At 48.8% G+C, this 21,113-nt stretch overlaps 1 protein-coding gene across 1 annotated transcript in view; it reads left to right on the forward strand.

The window, feature by feature from the left end:
* serinc4 (serine incorporator 4) overlaps positions 1-21,113 on the forward strand; it is a 40,864-nt gene that overhangs the window by 17,802 nt on the left and 1,949 nt on the right. Inside the window, 11 exon segments of the mRNA XM_073025804.1 lie at positions 1,495-1,578; positions 1,580-1,646; positions 1,649-1,673; positions 2,193-2,272; positions 3,677-3,770; positions 5,055-5,266; positions 10,920-11,015; positions 12,792-12,918; positions 14,129-14,201; positions 19,325-19,361; positions 20,187-20,331. Coding sequence (XP_072881905.1) covers positions 1,495-1,578; positions 1,580-1,646; positions 1,649-1,673; positions 2,193-2,272; positions 3,677-3,770; positions 5,055-5,266; positions 10,920-11,015; positions 12,792-12,918; positions 14,129-14,201; positions 19,325-19,361; positions 20,187-20,331 — 1,040 coding nt within the window.

Below are 21,113 nucleotides of genomic sequence, written 5' to 3' on the forward strand. Positions count from 1 at the left end.
TCCAGGCCTATACCCCCATCTCTGTAGACCCCAGTCCCTGCACCCCTCCCCATCTCTGTAACACCCTCCATCCCCTACACCCCTCCCCTTCTCTGTAATCCCCTCCAGCCCCTGCACCCCTCCCCATCTCTGTAATCCCCTCCAGCCCCCTGCACACCCATCTCTGTAATCCCCTCCAGCCCCTGCACCCCTCCCCATCTCTGTAATCCCCTCCAGCCCCTGCAACCCCTCCCATCTCTGTTAATCCCCTCCAGCCCCTGCACCCCTCCCCATCTCTGTAATCCCCTCCAGCCCCTGCACACCCATCTCTGTAATCCCTCCAGCCCCCTGCACCCCTCCCCATCTCTGTAATCCCTCCAGCCCCTGCACCTCCCCATCTCTGTAATCCCCTCCAGCCCCTGCACCCCTCCCCATCTCTGTAATCCCCTCCAGCCCCTGCACCCCTCCCCATCTCTGTAATCCCCTGAAGTCCCTACACCCTCCCTCTCTGTAACCCCTCCCATCCCCTGCACCCCTCCCCATCTCTATAATTCCCTCCAGTCCCTACACGCCCATCTCTGTAACCCCCTCCAGCCCCTGCACCCCCTCCCTGTCTCTGTAACCCTTCCAGCCCCTGCACCCTCCCCCTCTGTAACCCCCTCCAGCCCCTACATCCTCCCATCTCTGTAACCCCCTCCAGCCCCTGCACCCCTCCCTGTCTCTGTAACCCCTTCCTGCCCCCTGCACCCTCCCCCTCTGTAACCCCCTCCAGCCCCTACATCCTCCCCATCTCTGTAACCCCCTCCAGCCCCTTCACCCTCTCCCATCTCTGTAACTTCCTCCAGTCCTTACACCCCTCTCTGTCTCTGTAACCCCCTCCAGCCCCCTATACCCTCCCTGTCTCTGTAACCCCCTCCAGCCCCTACACCCCTCCCCGTCTCTGTAACTTCCTCCAGTCCTTACACTCCTCCCCCCTCTCTGTAACCCCCTCCAGCACCTACAACCCTCACCATCTGATAAACACCCCTAGCCAGTACACCCACCCCGTCTCTGTAAATCCCTTCTATCCCTATACCCCTCCCTACCTCTGTAACACTCTCTGCCCCATAAGGCCTCCCCATTCATGACTGTGTGGGTTTCCTCTGGGGGCCCCGGTTTCCAAAGATGTACTGGTTCGTGGGTTAATTGGTCATTGTAAACGGTCCAGTGATTAGGCAAGGGTTAAATCGGGGGTTAATGGGCTGCGTGGCTCGAAGGGCTGGGGGTGACCTATTCCACGCTGTATCTCTAAAAAATTAAATAAGTTAAATAAGTAGGATTTATGCCTCATTCTTGGCTGCCAAAAAAAAACTTCCAGATTAAATATCACCAGGTTCAAGAGCAGTGAGGTAGCAGGGTGGGTCTACAGACGGGGGCTGGGGATACAGACGAGGGCTGGGTCTACAGACGGGGACTGGGGATACTGTGGGGGTCAGACTGTCTGTGGTCCAACTGTGATTTCTCCCTGTGGCGTAGGTGCCTTTCTTCAGGGTTCTCTGTGATCACCTCCAGCCCGGCTCCGACTGTAACCAGCTGCTCGGATACTCGGCAGTCTACAGGGGTGTGCTTTGGGACGGCGTGCTTCTACCTGTTACTCTGCGTGACCCTGGTCAATGTAAAATCCAGTCGCGATTCCGGGCTCTGATTCACAATGGGTAACAGTTCCCACGTGTTTCTCTGTCTCAGTGTTTCCCGGCGCCTGTAACACCCCGCCCCAGCACCTGTACCCCCTCATTCCGGTGCATATACCCCTCATCCCGGTGCCTGTACCCCCTCATCCCAGTGCCTGTACCCCCTCACCCCGGTGCCTGTACTCCTTCATCCCGGTGCCTGTACCCCTCATCCCAGTGCCTGTACCCCTCATTCCAGCACCTGTGTCTCCTTGCCCCAGTGCCAATATCCTCTTGCCCCGGTGCCTACACCCCTTCATCCTGGTGCATGAACCCTCGTCCTGGCACTTGCACCCTCTTGTCCCGCTGCCTGTAATCATCTCATCCCAGCACCTGCAGACTCCCCCCCCCCCCCCCCCCCCCCCGCCTTCCTGGAGCCTGTACTTCCTCATCCTGGTGATTTCAATGTTTGTGTTCACTATTTCTCTCCCTCCCCTCCTCTCTCTCTCCCTCTCCCCCATGCCCCTCTCCCTCCCTCTCCCCTTCCCCCCACCCCCACCACAGGTTCTGGTTTCTGAAGTTCCTGATTCTTGTCGGCATTTCTGCTGCTGCCTTTTTCATTCCGGACGAGTCATTTCTCCACGGTGGGTGAGCCTGATTCTTCCTGCGCTGCCGAAGCCAGCCTCTCTGTTGGAGGGTGGGGTGGGTCCCACAGCCCCGGCCAGCAGGACGCAAAGCTCCAGAGCTGGAGGGCCAGCGGGCAGCCCCCCTACGCCCGGCCCTGCTTACAGAAGAAACGCTGCACCAGAGCTGCAGTGCGGCTTCTGCAGTAATGCATGCGACAACCTATTCTCGCACAGCAGGATCCCACAGACACAGTCAGTTGCCATGGTAGCGTGGCGGTTAGTGCGATGCAATTACAGCCGGGGGCATCAGAGTTCTGAGTTTGAATCCGGCATTGTCTGTGTTCTTCCCCTGTGCTCATGGGTTTCCTCCCATAATTCACAAATGTACTGGTCGCTAGGTTTGTAGGTCATTGTAAATTGTCCCATGATTAGGCTTGTGTTAAATAGGTGGGCTGTGTGGCTCCTGTTCTGCTCTGAGTGTCTATATAATATAAATGATGACAAGCAACACACACAAAATGCTGGGGGAGCTCAGCAGGCCAGGCAGCATCGATGGAAAAGAGTACAGTCCACGTTTCGAGCCAAGACCCTTCGGCAGGACTGGAGAAAGAAAAAGATGAGCGGATTGAAAAGGTGGTGGAGGGAGAGGGATGAAGTAAAGAGCTGGGAAGCTGATCGGTGAAAGAGATACAGGGCTGGAGGGGGGGAATCTGACAGGAGAGGACAGAAGGCCATGGAAGAAAGAAAAGGGGGAGGAGCACCAGAGGGAGGTGATGGGCAGGTAAAGAGCTAAGGTGAGAGGGGGAAAAGGGGATGGGGAATGGTGAGGGGGGGAACCATTACTGGAAGTTTGAGAAATCGATGTTCATGCCATCAGGTTGGAGGCTACCCAGACGGAATATAAGGTGTTGTTCCTCCAACCTGACTGTGGCCTCACCACGACAGTAGAGGAGGCCACGGATTGACATGTCGGAATGGGTGGCCACTGGGAGATCCTGCATCTTCCGGTGGATGGAGCACAGATGCTCGGCAAAGCAGTCTAGCAATCAATGTCGGGTCTCACCGATATACAGGAGGTCACACCGGGAGCAATGGACACAGTAACTATCCCCAACAGACTCACAGGTGAAGTATCACCTCACCTGGAGGGACTCTTTGGGGCCCTGAATGGTGGTGAAGGAGGAGGTGTAGGGGCTGGTGTAGCACTTGTTCCACTTGCAAGGATAAGTGCCAGGAGGGGTCCTCCCTCAGGTGCTCCCCCCCCCCCCCCCAGTGCTTAACAATAAGGGATCACATTATATTTTGCACATTATAACTTTCCAGTTTTCTTTCCTTGCTCCCCTCTTGCACCGTGTGATGACATTACTCCATGGACTGTTGCCGTGTGACGGTGTTACCCCATGACGGTTGCTGTGCGTGCAGTGTGGCGATATGTTGGTGTGGCCGGAGCTCTGCTCTTCATCCTTGTACAACTCTCCCTCATCACTGTCTTTGCGCATTTCTGGAATAAGAACTGGTGAGATTCCTGCACCAACAGATTGGCTTTGCCCTCCCCCATGGCCAGGGAGGTCAGTCCTGAGTAACACACGCACAAACTGCTGGGGGAGCTCAGGCAGCATCAACAGAGGGAATAAACAGTCGGCGTTTCAAGCCGAGACCCGTCGTCAGGACTAGAAAAGAAGGGGGAAGACAGCAGAATGAGAAGGTACAGGAGGGAGCTGATTAGAAGCAGGAATGTGATAGTTGAGACGAGTGACGGGGAAGGTGAATGGGCCTTTTCCTCTTCAGTCCCAATAAAGGGTCTTGGCCCAGAATGACTGTTCCCATCCATAGCTGCTGCCTGACATCTTGATTTTATTCAGTCCTTGTCCTGTGTAGAGGGAGGTTTATTCAATCCCTGACTGTGTAACGGGACTGTGTAGAGGGAGGTTTATTCAATCCCTGACTGTGTAACAGGACAGTGTAGAGGGAGGTTTATTCAATCCCTGACTGTGTAACGGGACAGTGTAGAGGGAGGTTTATTCAATCCCTGACTGTGTAACGGGACCGTGTAGAGGGAGGTTTATTCAATTCCTGTCCTGTGTAACAGGACCGTGTAGAGGGAGGTTTATTCAATCCCTGACTGTGTAGAGGGAGGTTTATTCAATCCCTGACTGTGTAACGGGACCGTGTAGAGGGAGGTTTATTCAATCCCTGACTGTGTAACGGGACCGTGTAGAGGGAGGTTTATTCAATCCCTGACTGTGTAACGGGACTGTGTAGAGGGAGGTTTATTCAATCCCTGACTGTGTAACGGGACCGTGTAGAGGGAGGTTTATTCAATCCCTGACTGTGTAGAGGGAGGTTTATTCAATCCCTGACTGTGTAACGGGACTGTGTAGAGGGAGGTTTATTCAATCCCTGACTGTGTAACGGGACAGTGTAGAGGGAGGTTTATTCAATCCCTGTCTTGTGTAACGGGACAGTGTAGAGGGAGGTTTATTCAATTCCTGTCTTGTGTAACGGGACAGTGTAGAGGGAGGTTTATTCAATCCCTGACTGTGTAACGGGACCGTGTAGGGGGAGGTTTATTCATTTCCTGTCCTGTGTAATGGGACTGTGTAGAGGGAGGTTTATTCATTTCCTGTCCTGTGTAATGAGACAGTGTAGCGGGAGGTTTACCCCATCTATTCCCAGCTCTTTTACCACCCCCCACCAACACCTCAGGTCCCGGGGTGAGGGTAGGAGGAAGCAGTCTGGGGTTGGGTTGGTTGTGTGTGGGAGGACTGTTGCTGCCACTCGGTGTGTGTTTTGCCCGCAGGATGACGGGAGCGGCAGACCAGAAGATGTGGAGTCTCGCTGTGTTTGTCGTTACCCTGCTCTTCTACATCATGGCATTGAGCGCCTTCTCCCTGATGTACAAGTTCTACACCCACCCAGCGGGCTGTGCGCTCAACAAGGCACTGCTGATCCTGAACATCAGCCTCTGCATTGTGATGTCCGTCCTCTCCAGCTCCTCCTACATACAGCAGAGTAAGTCTCCCTCACGTTCACAGACCCGTTTAATCAGACACGTGTGCAGAGCTGCAGTGAAAATCTGACTTGCAGCAATCACTCATTTATCAGGTACAGTGAAACGTGCCCTTTGTGTTAACAACCAACACACTCGGGGGTGGACTGAGGGCAGCCTGCGAGGGTTGCCACGCATTGCGGCATCTGCATAGCACGCCCACGATGACTGGCTGGAGCACAGCATCATTAAATTAATTCACAAGAGTAAACATCAACTACACACAATCTTTGCAAGATGGAACACAATTACAACAAAAAGCCCTCCATTTTAGTGTTGCTGAGCTGTAGTGAGTAGGGTCATGCCATTTGGTTCCAGACCAGACTGGTTGAAGTGAAGTAACTGTTCTTGAACCTAGTGGTGTGGGAATTCAGGCTTCTGTATCTCCTGCCCAATGGTAGCTGTGAGAGGATGGCATGGCCCGAACGGTGGGGGTTGTTTGATTCTAGTGGTTTTGTGGTCCTGAGTTTGGTGGCCAAGAATTAGGGGTAAAACTTGTTGCTTATGGTTGTCTTATTAAGCGCTGCTGAAACAGGCCGTGTCATATAAAATCTGCTGCAGCTCTGACTGAAAACATAACCTTCCAATTAATCAATAAAATAGCCAGATTCAAGACACCTGCTGCAGAAACATGAAGGAACTTCCAGAAAAATACAGAAGCAGCTCTACTACAATTACCTGAAAATTCACTGAACAATGACATGAATGTAGCTGATTATATTTTAAAAATCTCAAGCAAGCAAAGGAAAATTAAACTGCAAGAAAAAGATAAAATAAATTGTTGACAATATACATAACCTTCTTGTAGATGTGGCATTACTGATGGTGGGGAGGATTGTGCCTGTGGGGTACTGGTGTGTATCCCATCCTCCTGCATTTCAGAGGCATCTGGAACATGGTCCCAAAGTTCCTCCCTGGAGCAAATCCTCAGAAAGAGTCAATGGCAGCCTCTGTAGTTCTTGGACATGGAGACCTAAAGCTTCAGGGAATGAGGACAAGTGGGTTGGTGTAGGTGGCAGCTGTGTTTGAGGAGTATCTTGACAGAATAGAGTGGCTGAGGAAGGGGGATGCAGGGCCGGTGCAGAGGATAGAATATTAAGGGAAGTTACGTTACCAGGGTTCCCCATCTGCACTCAGATGCAGTTGTCTCTCCACGTCCAACCAAACACATAATTGTCCGTCCTTCACATCTCTTTTATGATCACGACACTGCTGTTTACTAAGAACGTCAAATACTGCAGGCCTACCACACGAGAGAGTTGCTCAATAGCAGTGGAACAGCTGCTTCAGCCACCCAAGGAAGAAGACAGCAGAGGCAGTATGCTTCCCAACAAGTGATGCAAGTGGCTGTCTTGTGATTGCAAGATCCTGTTGGATATCGGTGCTGTAAAATACTGCAAGTCTAGTTCACTGGTTTATGTTGAGTTCTGTTCATTTGGGCTACATAAGCATTTAGTTGGGGTGTTCACTTTCCTTGTTACGGATCAGGGTGGTTGGGGTGGGGGGAATGTTGGCTAAGAAAATGGGAGCCTGGTGTACTAAACATGAATGGAGAAAGTAAAGATTTTAAAGCAAAAACAAACTTGTCCTTGTTGTTTGAATGTCATCAGTGGTAGCAGAGGGTGGTTTCCAATTATAGGATCCTGCCAGCATTCGAAGAGAGCAAGTCTTACTAGAGCCGGAAAAATGAAATTGTAATATGGACTCATGTTACTGAGCTCAAAAAGAAGCAGGTCCTTGCCATTGTACTGTCACTTCCAGGAAGAGCAAGAGACCAGGTCAGGAATTTCAGTGGAAGATTTGAACAAAGATGACGGTATGAATACTCTAATAAATACACTTGACTCACTATTTTCTGAAGGAAGTGAAGGGTCCAATTTCTGAGGCATATTCAGACTTCGACAAAATTTCTAGAAACAGTTCTACAAATATGGCTGATTATATTATTGATTTTGAACAAAAGTGAATTGGGGGCATGGATGCTACATTTGTAATTACAAAATGGAACTTCCTGTCGCTGTATTAGTTTTCAAGTTGTTGGATACTGCGTGTCTAGATGTAAAAGGCAGACAGCTGCCGTTAACATCATGTACAGAACTTAGAGTTGCATCTATGAAATCAGCACTGAAGAGGATTTTTGGAGAAAAGGTCACCAATACAACAGTTGGAATTAGTTTGAGTCAGGAAGTGACAGACTTTGCTGAACAGAAATGAGAGTAGCAAGCGTAGTTCCCAGAGTGACCAGACGAGGGCACTATTACCTGGCACAAATCCTCTAAACAAGTACGGCAGGAGATTGAAATGTTCTGTTTGTCAAAGTACTAACCACTGGACAAATAACCATCCTCACAGAACTGAACAACTTAAGATAACTGAAGGAAGTAACAAATCTGAAGATGTAGAAGAGTGCCGTACAACATTGCAATAGAATCACTTACTAATGCAGAGACATCTGATGCAGTGATTTTGATGATGGAATCTCTAGGATCTGCTGTTGATACGGCATGCATGCACAGAGTGTGGAGAATAATGGCTTGAAAGCTAAAAAGTGAACTAAACCAGAATGAAGTCAACACAAATACACCCAGTTACAAAGCACTCAAATTTGGAGATGGAAAGATTGTACATTCTACTGAAAGAATGAAAATTTCTGCAAAAATTGGGCAGACAAAAAGTTGCATTAAAACGGAGACACAAACCAGCTAGATGTTTAAGTGAAAAAAAATTTGCAGCAAAAGACTGTCGAATTACAAAAAATAGCCCAGCACGTGCAAGGACTGTCGAGTTGTGCAGCACATGTTCTTCAGAACGGAAGACACAACCAAGTTTTTTTTAAAGCCAGAAAACTGAGGGATTCACAGGTTTAAGAATAGGGAATACTGGGTGATAATTGTAAAACAAAGAGCAGAAATGGCTGGCTATTCTGGGAAGATTGACAAATTTGATTTCAAAAAATAACTAGAAACTGAGCTAATTCAGCGATATTTTGAAGTAAATGTAATAGCCAATGAGAACCAAGTACCAATTTTGCTGAGTTTGTTGGGTTTAAAGACATAGAGCTTGCTTCAAAGTATGACTGCTCCAACCAAACCAGCAGAAATGAGCTTTGCTGCTATTGTAAAAGTAATTCAGGAACAATTAGAACTGAAGCCACTATTGCAGAATGCTTTAGGTTTTGTAAATGGAATCAGAAAAAGTGGAGTTCATTTCAGCATACGTGTCTGAATTGAAGAGACTGGCTGAGCATAGTCAGTTCGGTAATGGCCTTAATGATACACTAAGAGGCCATTTAGTTTGTGCAATCTTAAGAGAAAGCATTCAAAAACAGCTCCTAACTGAAGCACCACTCACATTTAAAAGAGCAGTTGAAATCGCTGTTGCAATGGAAACGGAAGAGCGGTATTAAGTTGCATGCAAGAGTGAAAGTGAGTGTGAACAAAATTGCAGCGTCTAAACAGAAACAAGCCTGGCCAAACAGATTGTGTTACTGTTGTGTCAGGGGCTCACAGACACCAAACAAATGTTTTCAGCCCTTTACCTTTCCTACCCACCTGGCTTCACCTTTCACCTTCCAGCTATCCTCTATCCCCTCTCCCACCTTTTTATTCTGGCATTCCCCCCTCCCCTTCCTTTTTCAGTCCCAAAGAACAATCTCAGCCTCAAATGTTGGCTGTTTATTCATTTCCATAGGTGATGTCAGCCTGCTGAGTTCCTCCAGCACATTTTGTGTGTGTTGCTCTGGATTTCCAGCATCTGCAAACTTTCATGTATTTATACTAAACTGAAGCCTGCAGATATCCAACTAAGAACTTACACTAGAGAAAAGATCATTCTTGTGGGAATGACATTTGTAACAGTGAAATACAACAACCAATAAGCCACACTGAGCTTGTATGTGCTAAAACCAGGAGGACCAGTATTGTGGGGCCATTGTGTAATGGCTGAGGCAACTACAATTTGATTGGTGATCCATCCATCATTTGCAAGCCATATCCCCTGTGAAAGTGTCAACTGAAAGAAAAGTGTCAACTGTCTCCAAGCCAAACATCATGAACCGTTGCCCAACAGAGGACAAACAGGTGTTGGTGCCAATCTCTGTGCCTCTAGTTGGAGAGCATCTCGGACCAAAGAAGGACCATGCTGCTCCGAGGAATCATGAAAGTGACGAAAGCAGTTGTCTGACTTATCTGAGAAATATGAGCAGGCAGTTACTTGCGACATGTGGCTTGGTTTTAACCTGGAGTTCAAGGAGTCTCAGGACAGCCTTTGGCTTTTGTGAGTATAAAGAACCAGAATCTACTCTGCGAGCATTACGGTTAATGCATGAACTTCAGGCAGGAGACTAAAAGCTGCTTGTAAAAGTAGATACAAAGACCAAAGCCCAGCTGGATGAATGGAAAGCTAAAAAGAAAGGAGACAATAGAGATACAAAAGCAGAGGATTTTGTCAGATGATGAGGATGAGGAAACCAAGAGGAGAGAGCAGATTGTAAAGGGAGAAATAGAAGAATTAATAAGCAAATACTCCAGTGAACTAAATGGACCTGCCCAAGATCAAGGTGCACAAGCTAGAAGAAGAAACACGTACAACAAGCTGGAGGAACTCAGCAGGTTGGACAGAATCCATGGAAATGAGCAGTCAACGTTTCGGGCCGAGACCCTTTGTCAGGACTGAAGAGGGAGGGGGCAGGGGTCCTATAAAGAAGGTGGGGGAGGGTGGGAAGGAGAGGGCTGGTGGGTGTCAGGTTAAAAACCAATCAGAGGAAAGATCAAGGGGTAGAAGAAGAGAGGTGGACAGAACCACTTCCTGCAGTCTCCGAGTCAACTCCTAACACCACCATGGAGGAGGCCCCAGAAACAGATAGTTTCACAGCCACAAGTCTCACCTGCCAAGCAAAGTGAACCCCTTGTTAGTGATGCACCATCAATAACTCGCGGAGACGGGAGGTGAACAATAGGCTTTTATTAGCAGCAAAATGGAGCACGGCATCTCGGAGAATGAGGGGGGAGCAGTGCCTCCAATCGCCTTTATACAGGGGTCTGTGGGAGGAGCCACAGGAGCAGTCAGCAGAGGGGCGTGTCCAGACAGATATACATAGTTTACCACAGTTAGGAAACACATTGCCCCAGAAGACTGAATGGGACAATTTAAAATTGACTATGCTGTGGATGTCTGTATATAGTAGCTGTATTATACAGTCTACTGTGTATATAGTTCAGATGCATTCTATATTGAGTTGGAGTTTATAGCTAAGTGGGGAGGAGTGTTGTGAATTTAATGTTTCAGTAATGTTTGAGAAAACCTGTACAGAGATCATTCAAAGCATTCTTGTTTGTTTCAATAATTCATTACGGGTTATTTCTATAAATATGCTAATTACACACATGATAATACTACCACATGATATGTACGAGCCTCACTTAAAGTGAACACAAAGTTAGACTCACATTTCAGACTGCTGAGTCTTTTGAATTAGTTTAATGTCTGAAGTTACAAGATGTGACAGCAGGACTTTGTGTTTGGGGCCAGGTCTGTGTCTGTGCCTGGGTCGGTGTCAGCCTAGGCCCGCCCGGCCACCTGCTCCTTGCTGAACTCACCTCTTGCTTCTGGTTCCAGGGCAGCCCCACACCGGCCTACTCCAGGCCTCCATCATCAGCTGCTACGTCATGTACCTGACCTTCTCCGCCCTCTCCAGCCGGCCTCCTGAGACAGGTCAGTACACAGCAGGAACCCAGCCCCAGCCGTCCTGGGGCTCTTGGAATATGCGGTGGGGTGAGGGTGTCGCTGATTTCACCGGCCACTGTGGGGGGAGGGGGACCTGTGATAGAGGTTGCTGACTCCGCTGTTGACTAGGGCTCACCCTCCTCTTGAGCACCCCAGGCTTGGACGCAAGGTCCCACCTTGGTGTGTGTGTGTGTGTGGGGGGGGTAAATGAAAGTTTCAACCCCCATTCCTGAATCCCAGAGATCTGCCCACACACTGCGGAGGTTCCCTGCTCCCCTCCTCCTCCCGAAGCCCACATGCAAGTGTGACTGGCTCTGACAGACGATAGAGACCTGAGGGTGCCGGTGGGGGTGGGGGGGGGAGGGAGGGAAGGGATTTCACAGCCTCTGCCTCACGACACCAACTGCCTAGGTTCGATCCCCACCTCTGCCGTTATCTGTCTGGAATCTGAATCAGAATCAGGTTTATTATCACCGATATATTCCGTGAAATCTGTTGTTTTACAGCAGCAGTACAATGCAAAACATAAAAATTACTGTAAATTACAATAAGAATATATAAAATAAATATATAATGTGAAAACACAGCAAAGTAGTGAGACTTCTGAAAACATGGGTTCATGGACTATTCAGAAATCTGATGGCGGAGGAGAAAAAGCTGTTGCTAAAACATTGAGTGTGTGTCTTCAGGCCTCAGTACCTCCTCCCTGATGGTAACAGTGCTGAGGATCCTCAACGATGACGTTGCCTTCTTGAGCATCACCCTTTGAAGATGTCCTCGATGCTGGGGAGGCTAGTGCCCACAATGGAGCTGGCTGGGCACTAATCACTTCAAACGGTGATGGCTCAGGAAGATTTTCTCCCTGTGACTGCACGGGATCCCCCCGGGGATGTGGTTCCCTCCCTCATCCCAACCACCTGCAGGGTTGGTGTAAATTTCCCCCCGTGTGCCATCCCCTACCTGGTCAGAGGCTGCTGACTGCAGCTCACTGGAGTCCTCTGTCCTGGGCCAACGGAGGGTGGATCAGCCCTGCTTTCACCACACGACTTCGTATGTCTTCTGTGTGAAGATCCTTCCTGTCCCAGGGACGAGGTCTCTGGAGCTTCTGTTGGCACTTCTGTAGCACTAGGTATGGAGTTGCTAGCCCATGCCCAGCTCTCCTCCTCTCGCAGCCGGGCTGGGCACTGTCCCTGGCGGAGTTCCCAGTGTGTGGGTGAGGTAGAGTCTTGGGGAGGGATGTGAGGGGAGTGATCGTCAGCAGAGACGAGGGTCAAAGGGCTTGTCTCCTTGCTGAGTGACTCCCTGGAAATCTGAAATGAACTCTCTGCTGAAATTCTTGCCATAAAACCGTAAGACACAGGAGCATAATCAGACCATTCAGCCTGTCAAGTCTGTTCTGCCATTTCATCATGGCTGATTTATTATCCCTCTCAACCCCTTTCTCCTGCCTTCTCCGTGACCTTTGATGTCCTGACTTAACAAGAACCTATCAACCTCTGCTTTAAACATATCCAATGACTTTGGCTGAAAACATTCCTCCTCATCTCTGTTCAAAAGGAACATCACTCTATTCTGGGGCTGTGCCCTCGGGTTCTAGATTTCCCCTTCACAGGAAATATCCTCTCTAAGTCCACTCTATCTTGGCCTTCCAACGTTTGATAGGTTAAAACCTTCTACAACCGTGGTTCTGTGTCGGAACAGGCCAGCTGAGAGGGGAGCGGGCCCTGGAGTGGGAAGTGTGTGATGTTTCTCTCATTCTCTCAGTGGAATACCAGGGACAGAATATCACCGTCTGCGTCCCAGTCGTTGGCCAGGATGGGGAGCAGGCAGAGGGCAAGATGATCACCGTTGCTGGAGCAGCAGTCATGTACTGCTGCGTGCTGTTTGCCTGGTAGGTCTGTTTGCTCGTTATGGGAAGCACGTGGAAGCTTTAGCGAGGGTGCAGAGGAGATTCACCAGGATGCTGCCTGGAGTAGAGAACATTTCTTATGAGGAGAGGTTGAGCGAGCTGGGGCTTTCCTCTCTGGAGCGGAGGAGGATGGGAAGTGACTTGATAGAAGTATACAAGATGATAAGAGGCATTTGGACAGCCAGAGGGGAAATGGCTGATATGAGAGTGTATAATTTTAAGGTGGTCATTGGAGAGTCAGTGGTGAGAGGGTAAGATTTTTACATAGCACTGCCATGGGTGGTGGTAGAAGCAAATACATTACGAACATTTAGGAATCTCTTGGATAGGCACGTGGATGATAGAGAAATGGAGGCTATGAGGGGGGGAAAGGGTTAGATTGATCTCGGGCTGGGTTAAGATGTCGGCACAACGTTGCAAGTTGAAAGGCCTCTACTAGGCGGTACTGTTCTACACTCAGCAGGAGTGGAACCCAGTGTGGTCACCAGCTGCTGTAGCCCGTCCACTTCACGGTTCGACATGTGTGTTCAGAGATGCTCTTCTGCACACCACTGTTGTAACGCATGAGTTACTGTCACCTTCCTGTCAGCTTGAACCAGTCTGGCCATTCTCCTCTGACCGACCTCATTAATAAGGTGTTTTTACCCACAGAACTGCTGCTCAATGGATGTTTTTTTACACCACTCTTTGTAAACTCTAAAGATAGTTGTGTGTGAATACCTCAGGAGATCAGCAGTTTCTGAGATACTCAAAACACCATCTGGCACCAACAGTCACTCCATGGTCAAAGTCACTTAGATCACATTTCTTCCCCATTCTGATCTTTGGTCTGAACAACAACTGAACCTCTTGACCATGTCTGCATGCTTTTATGCTTTGAGTTGCTGCCACATCTTGGCTGATTAGATATTTGGATTAATGAGCAGGTGTACCTAATAAAGTGGCCGCTGAGTGTAGGATTTCTGTTGTCAGTCCTGAAGGGCAAGGATCAGTCTGTATCCTCGGTCATGACCCACCCTGGTCTGGCTGTGGTCACAGGGGAATGGGTCACACCTCAGGGCCAGGGGTGGAGTCTCACACGGTGGGAGGGAGATTGAGATGTGGATGATTGCTGTGACCGTTGTGATTGGGAGAGCCCACTGGCTGTCTGAACTGTGCTTGCTCACTCTGCCTCCTCTCCCCTCCTCCCCAGTAACGAAGCTTCCTACCTGGCCAAGGTCTTTGGCCCCTCCTGGATGCTGCGGGTTTACAGATATGAGTTCAAGGTTGGTGCCCCTCCTTCTGGTGTTAACCTCACTCCCTCTGGCACCTCGCCCTGACCTCCCGCTTCCATTAATGTAGTGGTGGTGTGGATAGCGAAGAAGATTATTGCAGGCTACAGTGGGATGTGGGTCACTTGGGAGATAGGGAGGGATTTTATGGCAGAACTTCATTCCAACACATTGTCTATGAAGGTTCTCCATCATCCAGGTCATTGTATATCAAACAGTAGTAAATCCAGGCAACTCGACTTGCGTTGTCTGGAAGACGTTTCACCCCTCATCCGAGGCTTCTTCAGTTCTGACCCATGGTGGGTAGTTCTCTGGCTTATAAACTCTGTGAGTTGTTTAAGTAGCAATTACATGAGGGTTGTTAAGAGTTGTAGAGATGATGAGACTGTCATTGGTTTTATCTTTGCATGAAAGGAGGTGTGAATGGTTGTGGAAACGCCGGGGTAGAGATGTTAGGACCGCATTGTAAGTAGATGATGTCATACCCCACCCCCTCAGTAGACTGGCCTTTTTAGACAGTGCGTTACTTGTCAAAGAAAATGGACATCTAGATATTGAAGTTTACAGGAAACCAACCAGACAGATCAGTATCTATGGTTTGACTCTCATTATCCATTAGAACATACACTGGGGGTTATCAGAACACCACATCACCACGCTGAGAATGTGCCTGCCAACATTACAGCTGAAACATGTATTTGAGAGAAGCCTTGAAAGCTTGTGGCTGCCCTGACTGGGCCTTCACCAAGACAGCAACAAACACCATAGGGGACATCAGCCCCACAGACAGAGGTAAGGGGCAAAGCAGACGGAAAAACATGGTCATCCCATATACAGCTGGAGTTTCAGAGAAACACCAAATCCCAGTGTTTTCTCAAACCTACAACCACACTCAGACAGAAAGCCGTCCACCGCAAGGATCCTACGCCCAAGCAACAGAGCAATATTGTATAAGCTATCCAATACAATGACAACTGCTCAAATCTGTATATTGGCGAGATAAAAGAACCACTTCACAAACGGATGGCCCAACCTAGGAGGGTTAATACCTCAGGTTATGACTCAGCTGTATATCTACACCTAAAAGACAAGGGACATTCCTTTGATGATAACAACATGCACAATTTGGACAAGGAGGACAAGGGGTTTGAAAGAGCGGTTAAAGAAGCCAAACTGGAATACCCATCCCTGAACAGAGAGGGTGGGGTACAACACCAGCTATCAGCTACTTACAATGTAGTCCCATCATCTCTACCCCAGTATCTCCACAACAGTTCTCACCTCCATTCATGCAAAGTAAGACTAATGACCCGCTCCTTTTCTCTATGACTCTTAATGACCCTCATGTGATTGCTATACCTTTAAACAGCTCACAGAGTTTATAAGCTGGAAAACTACTCACCATGGATCAGAAGTGAAGAATCCTCTTGGATGAGGAGTGAAGCATCTCTAGACAACACAGTTAAGTCCATTTGCCTCGATATTTAATTTCAACAAGTTTGAGATCACGTTCTTTAGGAAGCCAGACTGGAGGAGGATATTGATGGGTGGCGAAGAAGGCATTTGACATGCTTGCCTTCAAATGTCAGGGTGTAGAGGTAAGTGTTGGGACATTATTTTGTAGCTTAACTGGCTCGATCACATGTGGAGTATCATGTACAGTTCTGGTCACCAGATTAGAGAGATTGCAGAGAGGATTCTCCAGGATGTTCCCTGGTTTGAGAAAACTTTAGACCATAAGACCGAGGAACAGAATACTGTGCCACCGCGATCGAGGTCAAGGGACAATTTTATTATTCACACTGACTAGGCTTGTTTCCTTGGAGTGAGGCTGAGGGGTGTTCTGATAAAAATATAAATTATTTCAAAAGGCAGAGATAGGATAGATAGTCAGGACCTTTTCTGATGGAAAGGGTATCAGAAACAAGGGGGTCTTGGGTTAAGGTTAGAGTTTTAAAGGGAATTGGAGAGGCTGTTTTACACCAAGAATGGTTGATATCTGTAATGTGCTGCCTGAGGAGGAGGAATCAGAGACAATCACAATGTCTCAGAGACATTTCCTTAACCAAGCAAAGCATAGAGGATTTGGGTCTAATATGAGAAAGGAGATTAGTGTAGATGGGCGGAAAGGCGGCATGGACCTTTGGTTCTGTTTGGAGCTTCTCCTGTGCAGTTCTCCATGACTCTGACATCAATACCAGTGAATAGGGCAGGACCAGAGGAGAGAAACCATCTACACCCCAGGGGGCAGAATCACTGTTGCGTAAAAGGGAATGGGGGAACGGGGGCGGAGGATGAACAGGCTGGTGTTTACTCAGTGAGGTATCGAAAAAGATATCCATGATCAAAGTTGAGTTTATTGTCATATGCACAAGTACATGTACGTAGAGGTACAATGGAATATGGACCGTAAAACATGGGAACAGAAGTAGGCCGTTTGGCCCATTGAGTCTGGTCCACCATTCCATCATGGCTGATTTATTATCCTTCTCAAGCCCAATCACCTGCCTTCTCCCTGTAACCTCTGACACCCTGACTAATCAAGAACCTATCAAAGGTTAATTTTATTGTCATTAATGCATGTACAGTAGAACACTGGTATTTGTCTTCTCCAGATAGCACTAACCTACCCCTCCCTTACTCAAAACTCACTAACCCCAAACCCCCACCCCTCCCTCGTACAAAACTCACAAACTCCAAACCCCCCACCCCTCCCTCGTACAAAACTCACAAACCCCAAACCCCCCACCCCTCCCTCGTACAAAACTAACGGATTGCCCATCCAAAGCGGCAGCTAGAATATAAAAAAACTCTCAAAACCCCAACCCCCCTCCCTCACACAAAAAACAGCGACAATAACATCAAATCATCAACCCCCTCCTCGCAGAAAACAACATTGAACTCTCACACACAAAAACTAACAGATCACCCCCACAGAAAAACTCCAACAAGGACATCACACCCCAAGTCCTCAACCCCTCTCTTGCACATAAATAACACATTGCCCACCTGCCAGTCGGCAACACGAAAACTGAAGGAGAAGAATAATCACATTATACTGTCCAATAATCACATAAATCTCGGAATCTTGAGAATGTCCTTCTGTCAGCTTTGATGACAGCGGCCGCACAAACTCAGTCCCTCGGTGAAAAATGACCGCCAACCCAGCTACCATCCGCCGTCAGCCCTGCGGCCTCCATGGAGAGTGACATCTGGCCTCCCCTGCTTTCACCTCTGAGCTGCAGTCTCCCTTGACACTTTGAAATGGAGTCGATCAGAACCCCACACCCCATCTCCGGCCTCCTCCACGAGGCTTCTCGTGCTCTTAGTCCTCTCCGGGGACAGCAGGCGGTAAGATCATTCGACTGAGTTCCAAACTGCATGTCGCAGGCTCCAATCGAGACAAAAAGAACAAACAGAAGACATAGAGAAAGTGAAATAATTGAAGAGATTAGCTATCTGAAAGTTGTAGCCCGAGAAATCACTGTTTGCTGGCGCCATTTAGACAGGAAGTCACACCCCTCCACTTTAAATAATCCCAATGACTTGGCTTCTGCCATCTGTGACAATGAATTCTATAGGTTCACCACCTGCTCACAGAAAATCCTCCTTATGTCTGTCTAACGGAATGCTGTCTATTCTGAGGCCGTGGCCCCTGGACCTAAACTCCTCACTAAAGGAAACATCGTTTCGACATTCACTCTATCTAATGAGGGGCTTCCGTTGGTCGGTGTCGACTCACGGATGTTGTGACCGAGCTGTCCACGTTGATACGCAAGCCAGGGCAGTATGATACGGAGAGCAAATTGTTGCCTATGCAGCTGCTCCCTCGCTCCATGAGTTGATGAATCCAAAAGAATGGCAGAGATTGACACAGTCTGGCGCCAGAGGGTTTGCGGGAGTTGCCAGTCAGTGCTGAACTCAACCTAAGATTGCTTTAGGGACTCCAGCTTCAGAATTTTCCATAGGGTTTACTCCCGAAGCTTTCCCCATGAGTGGGTATAGCCGCAAGGCAGCAGAAGTTTGAGATCAGAGTTTTCCTCCCTGGAGCTGCCAACCACAACTGATGGAGCAACTGGTTTTAAGACTCCAGTAACCCGCCTTTGTCCCTTCTCCAGTCAGTAGAAATAGTTCCACCGGGTTTAGTAGCTAAACCACACGTGAAGGCCAGGAGCTGGACTTGGTTGTCAGAAGCTATTTGAGACATTGGGAGCATTCAATAGGTGGTGGGAGCTTATCCCCACTTTTCCCACCATCCCACCCCCTGGCTATAGCATCCTTAAGGAACCACTTCTAATATATAGGATCTTCAATATTTAACAGGTTTCAAAGAGATCCAGCTCCATTCTGAGTACAGGCCCAGAGCCATCAAATGCTGCTTGCATATTAACCCTTTCATTCTGGGATCATTCTCATGAACCTCCTCGGGACCCTTTTCTTTCCTTGCAGTACTTGCTTGCAGGTATCTAGTATTCACAGAAATGCAAAGCTGAAACATCAATTATACACAATTTTTACAAGAAACAACACAATTTAAACAAATCAGAAGTCCATTGTAGTGCAGATTCTATTCCTCCACCTCCACACCACAAGCCCTCTTGCCTACACCCTCAGAGTCGCACAGATTGCATTTCCTTCCATATTCTCACAGAAGAACAAGGCCATTCGACCCCTTTGCCCTGTCCCATTTGGCTGCAGCTGGGCTGATCACCTGCTGTGCTTTCAAATCTATTGCTGCCCGCTCACCGCTACCACATTCAAACTTACTCATGCGGAACATTTCCTAACATCATTGAAATTTTCATATTCTATTTGCCCCCAGCATCCTGCTCCCTGCTGTTGTTCTGGTTTCCGCCAGACATCTAGGGAGGCCAAGTCATCAGGTATAATTAAAGCAGAGGTTGATAGATCCTTGATTAGTCAGGGAATCAAAAGTTAAGGAGAGAAGGCAGGATAATGGGGTTGATGGAATGGCGGAGTAGACCCAATGGGCCCAAATGGCAGAGTTCAGCTCTGATTTCTAATTGTCTTTAGTCCCAGTGTATACTCCTGATTCCCATGATGAAGTCCACCACAACACCCCACCCCTCTCACTGTGACTCTCTTCCCCATTCCAGAAAGCTTCCTGTTCTTTCTGCTGCCTCGATGGAGAGGGTGAGTGAATCCATTTTGCGAAAACTCTGCTCAAAGTTACCGACTCTCCTGGGGTACAGTCCCTGATGTACTGTCTCTCCCGGGGTACAGTCCCTGATGTACTGTCTCTCCCCGGGGTACAGTCCCTGATGTACTGACTCTCCCCGGGGTACAGTCCCTGATGTACTGACTCTCCCCGGGGTACAGACCCCGATGTACTGACTCTCCCTGGGGTACAGTCCCTGATGTACTGACTCTCCCCGGGGTACAGTCCCTGATGTACTGACTCTCCCCGGGGTACAGACCCCAATGTACTGACTCTCCCCGGGGTACAGTCCGTGGTGTACTGACTCTCCCCAGGGTACAGTCCCCGGTGTACTGTCTCTCCCCGGGATACAGTCCCCGATGTACTGATTCTCCCCGGGGTACAGACCCCAATGTACTGACTCTCCCCGGGGTACAGTCCCTGATGTACTAATTCTCCCCGGGTTACAGTCCCTGATGTACTGACTCTCCCCGGGGTACAGTCCCTGATGTACCGTCTCTCCCCGGGGTACAGTCCCTGATGTACCGACTCTCCCTGGGTTACAGTCCCTGATATACCGACTCTCCCTGGGACATAATAGGAAACCAGATCCTCTGGACGTAACCCACACCATCACAGGGCGAATATAAAACCTGTTATGGACAGCGGTAGGAATTGATTCCCCGATCGCCAGCGTTGTGCTGACTGTGCAGTACTATGCCACCCGACACAGAGTGTAGAGATTCCTCGGTGTGAGTGGGAGAGTGAAATGTATGTGTTGCCTCTGTCTGCCGTGTCTTTCCGCCGTGCTGAGGGAGCAGAGCCCAGCCTCGAGGTGGAGAACACAGGGGGACAGGCAGTGATCCACAATGAACGTGAGCACGTCACCTACAGCTACTCATCGTTCCACTTCGTCTTCTTTTTGGCTTCTCTCTACGTCATGATGACCCTCACCAACTGGTTCAAGTAAGTCGTCTCAAACTCAAAGCTGAGTTGTAAAGACAGATTTAAAGATGAGTTTTATTTGTCACATGCACATCGAAACCTGCACGACCAACGGTCTGAGGGTGCACTGGGGGCAGCCCACAATTGTCACCATGTTTCCAGCACAAAGATTGTGAATGCATTTGTCAGTGTTTGGTTATCTGTGTATGTGCATGTGTGTGTGTTTGTCCGTGCATCTGTGTGTTTGTCCATGTGTGCGTGTGTGTGTGTGTGTGTGTGTGTGTGTGTGTCCGTGTCCGTGTATCTGTGTGTGTCCGTGTATCTGTGTGTTTGTCCATGTGTGTGTGTGTCCGTGTGTCCGTGTGTGTGTCCGTGTGTCCGTGTATCTGTGTGTGTCCATGTGTGTGTGAGTGTGTCTCCGTGTGTATGTGTGTGTGTGTCCGTGTATCTGTGTGTGTCCGTGTGTGTGTGTGTGTGTGTCCTTGTATCTGTGTGTGTCCGTGTGTGTGTGTGTGTCCGTGTATCTGTGTGTGTGTTTCTCTGTGTATCCGTGTGTCCTTGTATCTGTGTGTGTGTGTGTGTTTCTCCGTGTATCCATGTGTGTGTCTGTGTATGTCCCCATGTATTTGTGTGTGTGTTTGTCCGTGTATCTGTGTGTTTGTCCATGCATCTGCATGTGTGTGTGTGTGTCCGTGTATCCGTGTGTGTTTGTCCGTGTATCCGTGTGTGTGTCTGTGTATGTGTGTGTACATTTGTCCGTGTATTTGTCTGTGTGTCTCTGTGTGTGTCCCCGTGTATCTGTG

This window comes from Hemitrygon akajei, chromosome 21 (genome assembly GCF_048418815.1).
Source record: "Hemitrygon akajei chromosome 21, sHemAka1.3, whole genome shotgun sequence".
Classification (NCBI taxonomy): Eukaryota; Metazoa; Chordata; class Chondrichthyes; order Myliobatiformes; family Dasyatidae; genus Hemitrygon; species Hemitrygon akajei.